At 53.1% G+C, this 9,653-nt stretch overlaps 4 protein-coding genes across 4 annotated transcripts; 2 read left to right on the forward strand and 2 right to left on the reverse strand.

Annotated features, from left to right (window-relative positions):
- Positions 1-857: 857 nt before the first annotated feature.
- Positions 858-1,731, forward strand: MYCGRDRAFT_97261 (uncharacterized protein; the record flags this gene model as incomplete). Its single annotated transcript, XM_003847468.1, has 3 exons — positions 858-941; positions 1,002-1,334; positions 1,477-1,731. The coding sequence occupies 3 exons, from the start codon at positions 858-860 to the stop codon at positions 1,729-1,731; spliced, it is 672 nt and encodes a 223-aa protein (XP_003847516.1).
- Positions 1,732-2,958: 1,227 nt separating this feature from the next.
- Positions 2,959-3,827, reverse strand: MYCGRDRAFT_106445 (uncharacterized protein; the record flags this gene model as incomplete). The annotated part of the gene is made up of 3 exons (XM_003847776.1): positions 2,959-3,284; positions 3,358-3,543; positions 3,603-3,827. The coding sequence occupies 3 exons, from the start codon at positions 3,722-3,724 to the stop codon at positions 3,233-3,235; spliced, it is 360 nt and encodes a 119-aa protein (XP_003847824.1).
- A 2,922-nt stretch (positions 3,828-6,749) lies between these two features.
- Positions 6,750-7,193, forward strand: MYCGRDRAFT_97262 (uncharacterized protein; the record flags this gene model as incomplete). Its single annotated transcript, XM_003847469.1, has 1 exon — positions 6,750-7,193. The coding sequence occupies one exon, from the start codon at positions 6,750-6,752 to the stop codon at positions 7,191-7,193; it is 444 nt and encodes a 147-aa protein (XP_003847517.1).
- A 371-nt stretch (positions 7,194-7,564) lies between these two features.
- MYCGRDRAFT_51107 (uncharacterized protein) lies at positions 7,565-8,752 on the reverse strand (the record flags this gene model as incomplete). Its single annotated transcript, XM_003847775.1, has 1 exon — positions 7,565-8,752. The coding sequence occupies one exon, from the start codon at positions 8,750-8,752 to the stop codon at positions 7,565-7,567; it is 1,188 nt and encodes a 395-aa protein (XP_003847823.1).
- Between the last annotated feature and the right edge of the window lie 901 nt (positions 8,753-9,653).

Below are 9,653 nucleotides of genomic sequence, written 5' to 3' on the forward strand. Positions count from 1 at the left end.
AAACCGGGCGTGGCAGACGGCAACTCGGCACCCACTTGGCCGAGGCCGGAGCTAGAAGAAGAAGAGGAGAAATGCGTGCTCGACGACATGTCGTGCTCGTCTTCTTTGCGTGATGCTGTGTTGACAGCAAGGCATGTCGGCAGATACACGGAGCTAGTGTGATGGTAAGTGAATGAATCTGACATGGTGGTAAGAAAGGAGTAGGTGAGGTCTGTACAAGATTGCACTCCACGTGCTCTACCAGGGCAATCCGTTCCTGCGGAACGATTTTTGCGCGGCTTACCTAAGCAGCATCAGGCATGAAGGCCAAGTCGTACATCTTTCAATTTATTTCGACCATCTTCCTTTCGACTACATCAATCTTCGCAATGGACAAATACGGTTCGGCACTGCACTGAATATGTGTACCTCATCAAGAAGACCGCTGGTGACATGTCGCTGACCTGAACAGTTCCGGCGCCTCAACGCCACGACTATGGTGCTGATACATGTGCCATTCGCCTACAACCCGCAGCGGCATCAGATCAGCAAGCCATGCAAGCGAGAACCTTGCTGGGCCTCATTAATTGGCTGTTAGCCTTGCTATTCAATGACGTTTGTATTCAGCCAAAAAATGAGACGACAAATTCACAACGATTTTCAGCCAGCATGCGAATCCTACCATCGTTTGTGCAGCTGGCATGCAAGCTAATGCATACGGCCCAATAGTTGGCCAGAAAGCGAATCCTGCCACAGAATTATTGGCAGATCGTGACTGCGGTCGCTATTGTACCACTGTGCGGCTGACAACCATCGCTGAAAGCTCGACGGAAGTCCTTTCTCCTGCTCGCCTCAACACTCCCGTTCAATCGCCGGAAATGTTCGACAAGGACGTCCTGATCAGCGCTAGGACTCTGACTATCGGCGGCAGGGAGTATGTTCGGGATCGCAATGAGCACAAGGTGGGAGGCTGGAGGAGGATCCGATTCTCTCAGGCTGTTGCGGAATGACTGTCCTACCAGATCAAATACTCCGGGCCGTATGTCCACGAGCCACTCAGTGGACCGCGAACCTTTCGTCTCCTGCGAATCCACCCCGGCGCATACACTGAAGTCATTTCCGTTGAGATGTACGAGGCAAACCCCGGAGAAAGCCCGTCCTTTGATGCCCTCAGCTATACCTGGAATCTCGATCCGACATGGAGTGTCAGCAAAGGCAAGACCGTGGCAGACAAGAAACGTGAGCAAAGACACATTTTGTGCAACGGCCGCACGCTACACATCACCATGAATCTTTACCACGCGTTGACTGAATTCCGACGCACGAAGTCGGAATCGCCAATCTGGGCTGATCAGGTCTGTATCAATCAGCAAGATAACGTTGAGGAGGTTGCGCAGCTGGCCATCATGACCGATATATACCGGTCGGCTAGCACAGTCATCTTGTGGCTAGGGCACGCTGAACAAATCGCGGGAGTGGGCATTGACCTTCTTGGAGTCTTTGCCTGACGAGCGCATTGCTCGAACCCTTTCGACTTATTGCATCACCATCGGACTTGCGGAGAGTTTGAAGATCGACCGCCAGCTCGAAATCATGGCCGCCGCCTTCGATTCGGGACCGCCGTTAGAGGTCACAGTGCGGAGCTCGATACTTGAAACGCAAGGTCCGGAGGCGGAAGTCAGGCCGGAGTATTACGCCGCAGGCTTGGTTGGCTCGGATGCGCAGACAGCTCAGGGGACCGATGTCAATTAGGAGAAAGATATCGTGGAGAACGAAGTCCTCAGCTTGCCAGCTTCGTATCCAGGCTGCACGAGACCTTCCGCAACGAAAAGCAAGATGGTAAACATCCCCTACTTCAAGCCAGTGGTGCTCATGTACGCAGTATAGCTTGCCGATCTGCAACTTCAAAGATAGAGGGAGAGCAGCATATCCACCTCACTTATTGATTCGAATCGACGGCTTGTGGAACGTTGTCCGCGCGTTTCTGCTGACGGAGACCGTCAATGCCGCGTGTGAAGAATCCAAGGAGAGATCGAGCGCAACGTGAGGCTCACCATGAGGCGAAGGTGATGCTTGAGGGGAGTCGTCCAAGCCGAACCGGACGTGAGAATGTGCCGGTCATCGCGACCACACTACCGAGAAGCCTTCGGTGGAGCTGAAATCCTTTGTGATCGCAGGACTCGAGGTCGCCGGATTGAGTGCGGCGTTTCTTGTGCACGATCGATCACCAAGCTTCAGGTCCGTCTCGTGCCTGTCCCGTTCGTGGTTGGAGCACAACATGGCGTTCGCGACCCAGCTGATAGATACGGCGGACCGCTATCCTTGTCCAAGACCTGTGAAAGTGGAGATGTCGAAGCAGGCGCACAACGCGAAGGGTACCTTGAAGATCAATCGCGAATGGACAACGGCTACGGAAAATGCAACGCTATTTCGGGACAGAGTCGGATGGTGGGATTCAGCTTGATCAAGGTTTTGAACGGTGACCCGTCGAGTGCTAGTGTCAGGATAGTGGAGATGCAACATATGCAATAGCACGTTCAGGCTTCTCTATCAATTAAGCTTCCTGCAGGGGCCGACAGTCTTGGGCAGTCGAGAGGGCAGGACGGTGAAAAGAACGGACTTCGTGTTGGATGACGAGGATGCTAGCTTGTTTCGTTGTCCGCTGGACGGAAGACATGAGGGCGGCATGCGTCTGAGATGTCCCCATATTCGTGCTGACATTCACAATTCTTGGGTTCGTCGAGATATGCAGAGTAACAGAGGGAATGCGAGGTTCGTTCGGTCTTCCATGAGCCGTCTACGCAAGCTTGTGTAGTCTCGGCATACGCTCTTACTGTCTTGCCGTTGAGTGATACGGCGCTTCCAACGAGCCGTGGACTCTTGCGGCGACCGCGACGCCGATACAATAGGTGACTGGTTCGATGGTGATGTATGCAGAGTCTCTACCAACGGAAGATCGACCCCAACGCAGTAACAGACCGGGAGACGAGAACAGAATTGATGCAACAGACCGAGATCGTTCCACGTCTTCGCCCATCCCGTTGCTCGCAAGTAATCAATATGAAATTCAATCATCGACGTTAAGGTCGCTCACGCACATTCATTTGCCCTGCTCCAACAGCAATACACATTAAGAGATCAAAAGCCGACGTTGAGGTCGGTCCCGCATTACCCTCTCATTCCTCCAACAGAGCAACGCAGAAACTTCAAAACCCTTTCCATTCGCGCAGCATGGTTCGCCCTGGAGAAGCCTCTATTGACATCCGGGAGGGTTCTTCGAGCCGTAGGCACCTCCGCAGAAACACCTGCCAAGCAAGGCGCACAAGGTCAGCGGATATGTTTCGGACGCTGGAGGCCTCTCGCACTTCAATTTCTTACCTGGTAAGTTTCGTACCTCCCTCAACCGTGGTAATGAAACATCCAACAGCCGACGCTTTTGCATTTGATGTTGGGCATTCTCTGCAAAACTCGGCACACGCATCTGCGCAGTACGTTCGTTGATCGTCTGGGTCCTGTGCGTTTAAGGTCGGACATTGCGCCACCACACTGCCGTAGGAACGACGCCTGCAAACAGTATAACATAAGCGGGTGCCGCAGACAATCGGGGATAGACAAAGACAGACAACTCGCGGATGCTCGGGGCAGGCCGGCAGAACCAAGCACCGCCTTGATAGTCAGAGGCTACAACTTCGGAGACCAGAGAAGTAAAGGCCATAGCGGCGAAGAACAAATGCTTCGAGAACATCTTGGGAATGTGGTCTGGAGACTGAAGATGACGTTTTTGGGGTAATGTCCTGCTGAAGATGATGTTCTGGAGTAATGTTCTGGAGTAATGTTCTGAAGATGATGTTCTGATGATGTTCTGGAGTGATGATCTGAACATAAAGACGGCAAACAGCAACTATTATGGCCGTTGGACGACCCAGCTTCACATGAGGATTCCAGCTCACTCACCATCGACACATTGGATACCCCTGCCAGAGTTATCTTGGGTCTACAGTATTGAACTTTCGCGGACTGCGTGGGGTGTTCGACTCTTCGATGTCTGCCCGATCTAGGCAACAACACGGTGTCTGGCGGTGAATTCACTTCCACCAATCTCGTGTACGTTTCAAATCTATGGCGGGGATCAGGTCGTACGATCAGTGGCGAGATCGTATCACTGGGATCAGGTCAGGTAAAATTCAAACACCGATGGGTCGGACTCGCATGCAGTGCTGTGTACCGTCGTCTGCTTCGGCGTCTGCATTGGAGACTGGCAAGGACATCTTTACAGCGGCATTAGCGCCGACAACTCGTCGCTTTCTGCGTGAGTTCGCCGCACGAGGAGAAGCCCGGTTCCTACCATACCAATCTTGTTGCTGTCCTGGTCCCTGTAAGTTTGCATACGAGGTCAGTGTCAGGAGTCGAGAGCACGAGCTTGCGTGCCGGGTTTGATGTCCTCTATTCTACTGCAGGCTCTGGGAGTCCGGACCAAGCGAAACCAATGTCCGGTAGTCTCTAGACGATACCGACATCTCCGGACTAGGACCAGGCGCATGCGTGCGGGATTTACAATCTGATTAGACCTCGTGCTCCGACTGCAGCAGTGAACCCCCCGGTCGTTCTTTCTGGCATCTGCCTAAGTCGAGTTTCAGCCCTCGATGGCCTGATGACAGGGAAGTGGGCCAATCCGTCCCTAGATATAATCCTGCGCCAGGATAGATCCCGACCAGCAGTGGATCGTTCGATGCGCTCACCTCGAGAGCGGGACGTTGACGAAGGTTTGGCCACAAATCGTGCACGGGCGATATGAATACGATCACGAGATTCGCATCGGCGATAGCCTTTACAAGGATACCCTCACACTTCCACGTGGATTGGACAGATGCGGCACCTTGATGGAGCAGACACGTGGGTAAGTCATGAACACCTGCAGGGACTCAAACACGCGTTAACGAAAGTTCAATAGTGCGTACTGTACTAGGTCAAGGTACCGATTTCATATCGCACGCTGTCGAAGGTTCAATAGTCTGTGAACGCTGGGGGTGGTGCAGAGGAGGTCCAGGGAGAAGGTAGCGGTATGAGCCATTTGTCGAACCAAATGCGCAATTTTAGGAAGCGTTGAGTCGCAGAGATGGGCCTAGACCGATCAAAGTCGTGATGTGTTGCAGACGAGTCCGTGCTTATCCGGTCCTCAGCTCGAGGGTTGAGACTCTGGATCAAGAGCATGAAGCAGTGCCCTGCCCCTGAAGACGATGCCGACACTCCCAGTCCTATGCAGAAACGAGAAGTCGTCGATACCTGCTCAAAGTGGGCATCAATAAGTTTCATGTCGGCACTGCTTCCCGTATGCAGTTCACGGTCTGTAGGCGAGCAGTCCCAGTAGTCCGGAGGTTCCGCTGTCCTCCTTGGAATCGGAGAGATGACTGACCAAGTGGCGTGTCTGCATCCAATTCTCGGGGTGTTCGCGATGCCCGCGCTGGTGAGGTTTCTTGCTTCTTGCTCGAAAGTAGACAATCAATCTCTACGTATTGAGCGAGTGGACCTGGGCCGGGATCAAGATCGCATCACACAGGGTGAAAGCATCGGGAGATGGGACAATGCACTAGGGAACGAGGACATGCAAGGTAAAAGGTCCAGACCAAACTCAGGAAGTAGTGCATAGCCCATGATAAGCATGTTTTACCGGCGTTGTCGAGCTCATGAGTTCTGTCCGCCCGGAGGGGTCTCTAGGATAATACGAGGTGGTATCGGACCTCGAACCCGGTCCTCAGGCTCGACCTTCTTCTCGTCTAATCAATATGTCTTAGTGCTTGACAGTGAAACCCTGCTAGTACTGTCTGAGCCAAATGTCTCGGGGGAGTATAGTCGGAAAGAACACTCGAATTGCGGGCGAACTTCAACTTTGCACGCCTCTGTAATGGAGCCTCCGGCGGCCAAATAGTTCTACTAAGGCGCTCGCCGCTGCGGGCAGGGGACTATGCCTTACGCTAGGCTCGGTCTAGTACTTACTTCCCTCGTTGCTATCGCTCGTCGCCTCGCTATGTCGCAACTTCGGCTCGCTTGTCTAAATTCGATTTAAAGTACGCAGTCGTAATGCATCCTACGCCCCGGGGAAACTCGAGTGTTCCCTCCGACTGTACTCCCCCTAGACATTTGGCTGTCTGAGATCCCAGAATATTGGTCACGAGAAGAGGAGAAAAGTGCATTGATGCTCGAGCAAACCATACTGCATAAAAGCGCAAGCTCTATACCCTGAACATCACATGGGATTCAGTTCGTCAATCGCAACAGGCTTTTGGCCCGCTATTATGGTGACATTTATGGATCAATCTTGTCATTTGGCGGACCCTCACCGAGTCCACCCACATGCCGACGAGAAGGACAACGTACCTTTGCATTGGTCCATTGCGATCAGAGTTTATGCTCGAGATGTTCCAGTATACCCTACCAAGTCCGCTCTGTTGATCAGGCATCAGCTGCGAACACAGCTTGTTGTTCAAGGTGTCTCTGGCATACATGGTAATCCGAGCTAAGCCCTCACGAGACAAGGGGATGGTCGACCGGATGAAGTCTGCTATGCATAAATACGTAGCAATTCCTCGCACAAGTTGAATTATCCTCTCCACCAACGACAGCAACATCTCGACCAAGGACAACATCCTCTCAAGAAGGAAAACGACCTCTCCACCCAGGACAGCAATCTCTCCACCCAGGACAGCGATCTCTCCACCCAGGACAGCAAGTGCCTCACCAACCGCTCAGCCTTCCCTCTTCCCGTCAACAACATGAAGTTCTTCACGATCCTCTCGTTCCTTCTTCCTCTCTGCCTGGCCCTGGTCCTTCCCAGAAGTATCACCGATGGATCCGATCAGGCCGTTGCAGCCATTGAAGCGACCTTCGAATTCGTCTTCGAGAATGGAGGTGCGGGGGCCACGGAGGAGGCTGAGGTTCTTGTTGAACCTCCTCCCGGCGTAGGTCGGGCTGGCGCAGCAGGCTACGCACCATCAGGCACATCAATTACGGGCCACAAACCTATGGACGGGGCCACCAAGTTCTTTTTCAGGAAATACGACGAATTTACTGGCTTTATAGGAGAGGGAGAGTTCATTTACAGCGAAGCTGAACACCGAATCACGGAGTTTCACGCGAATAGCGGCAGAATTGAACGAGCTGGAATTGTGATCAAACAACTCTATCCCAAGCTGCGCCTTGTTGCTTATAAGGCATAAGTAAGAGTGGGTCAGCGAACAAGGACATTACCAAGCTCCAGTCGTTGCCATTGATGCCCTCGACACGAGAAAAATTAACTCGATCAAAGAGTGTTGTTGGTGCAGAGGCAGGCGCAACGTACTCACTGAATCCAAAATGGGGTGGACATGGAGGATGGAAGCTGGGTAGGAAGCATACGGATCGGATTCTTTGGTTGGACATGAAGGCTGCTTATATGGATGCATGATTTTGATCTAGGTGTTCCTCGCTGCACTGTGGGCCTCGATTGTGTATATACATTGTCGTCGCTCTACATCTGGGACAAACATATTCTTTCACTGCCATCTCTCCGCCATACGAAATTACTGCCCTCGCTCCGCCTGTCATTCCTTCAGAACTCTCGACTCTCTCCAATCGCCATCGACACAAATCTTCCCTCCTCAAATCCCTTCTCTATCACAGCCTCCTTCAACAACTCCCTTGGCTCGGTGACATCCTCCTCAGTAAGCACCCAAGTACCCCAATGCATGGCAAGCGCCTTCTTCGCCTTGACATCCTCACAAATCGCCACCGCATCGTACGGATCACCGTGTAACCCGCTGAACAGCCAGCGCGGAGCATATGCTCCAATCGGTATCAGCGCCAAATCGAATGGTCCTCGAAGCTTCCCGATTTGTGCGAATGCAGGGCAGACGGGGAGTTCCTTGAGCGCGGGATTGTGTTGGTCAAAAGCGCGGTCGATGTCGAGTTTCTCCGGAATGCTGCGGTAGCCGGTATCGCCGACGAAGTAGACTGATTTCGGATTCGGTTGACTGTGCGGAGTAGTGATGGACCAGCCGCACCAGAGAGTCGTGTTGCGGTCAGGACCTGTGCGGGCCGTGGCGTGTTGGGCGGGTAGACAGGAAAAGGTTGCTGTCGCAGATGACGATCCGGGGAGGGTGAAGTCTGCGCTTTGCCACCAGTCCATCTCGGTGATGGTGGATGCTTTACCGATTCCATTGGTGAGGAACCATTTCTTCAGATTCAGGGGCATGAAGAAGTGGGCGTTGGGGTTGGCGGCGTAGATGGCAGTCAGGTCTGGATAGGACATGTGGTCGTAGTGGTTGTGAGAGATCACGACGACGTCGATAGGAGGGAGATCTAATGGTTGACACGGCGCTGGAGTGTAGCGAGCGGGTCCGGCAAATGTCAAAGGGGAACAACGCTTCGTATAGACTGGGTCGAAGATGACTGTGAGGTTCGATGAGGTCGATGGAAATTCGAGGAGGTAGGAGGCGTGGCCGAGCCAGGTCGCACGGATGGTGGAGTGCTCTTCTTTCGTTGCGGATTGAGCACGGAATATTGGTTTGAGAACCTCGATGGCAGGGTTCGTCGTATCTGGCTTGTTGGCCTGGCCGAGGAGGTTTCGCTTCATAATCTTGTACATGATAGCTGGCCCGCCCGGGTCGACGAATGAAGGCCAGGGATTGTGGAAGCTTTGATTGCGTTGCTTGTGGTGAGAGAGTTGCTTGACATCGTCCGGGCATGTCAGCGTATAGTCCGGAGTGCTGACATTGGCATGGGTGGTCGTGGATGACATTCTACTGCTCGTCTTGGTGGACATTCTGTAGGCTGATATTGTTGTCGCCTGCGCTGCTCGATGTAGTGATGCTAGGGGTGGAGCGGAGCGGCGGAAGACGGGCAGCATAGGGATGAATGGCCTCGATGTCGATGTCAGCGAGGGATTAGCGAGGGGTGTATGATGCCTGGAGTTTGTTGTCGTACTGAATGTACGGAAGGTCGGGGATCTATTGTGCCGATTCGGCCCCCAAAATCCGGACTTCCGCGTCGTGTATCTCCGGCGGCATGCCGCGACAACGTCGTCTCTTGTACTTGCCTTGCCCTTTCCTTTGACATCATGATGAACAGATCAATATGGCAACCTGCGATTCCTACGGTCGGAAGCGCCCAGGAATGTGATGGCCTTCCGAGCCTGACTGTGCTGCAATCTGTCCATTGTTGGACAGAACAGCAAACAATGGGTGAACGACATAATGTCATCATTCTGCGAGAAGACGGCTGAAAGGCGACGGCGATATGGACACTCTCATCAGACTGGCGACTCGTATTAGTCGCTACGAGGGTCGCGTTGGAAAGAACAGGCGCAAGCTGCCGAAGGAATTGAAGACAGTGCTAAATGCATGGTGAAGCCTAGACCGATGACATGTTGGCTGCACGGTCTGCTTGACTCTGCTGAGGACAGTGAGCAACGAACATCTCGGGCCTCTCGCCGAGGTAATGCGCGAGAAATCTCTGACAAGGGAGTCGTAGCAAAATCACACGATCGTCAGCGTCGCTTCCTCGAGAGCCTCATGCATCGAAGCATTCATCGTAAACTCACAATGCCAATCCGACTGTATCTCTCGTCGCCAGACTCACCATGACTCTTGAGCAAGAGAGCACGTTCTCGTCCTTCTCCCGTCCGCTCGTCCATCACATCT

This window comes from Zymoseptoria tritici, chromosome 13 (genome assembly GCF_000219625.1).
Source record: "Zymoseptoria tritici IPO323 chromosome 13, whole genome shotgun sequence".
NCBI classification, from domain to species: Eukaryota; Fungi; Ascomycota; class Dothideomycetes; order Mycosphaerellales; family Mycosphaerellaceae; genus Zymoseptoria; species Zymoseptoria tritici.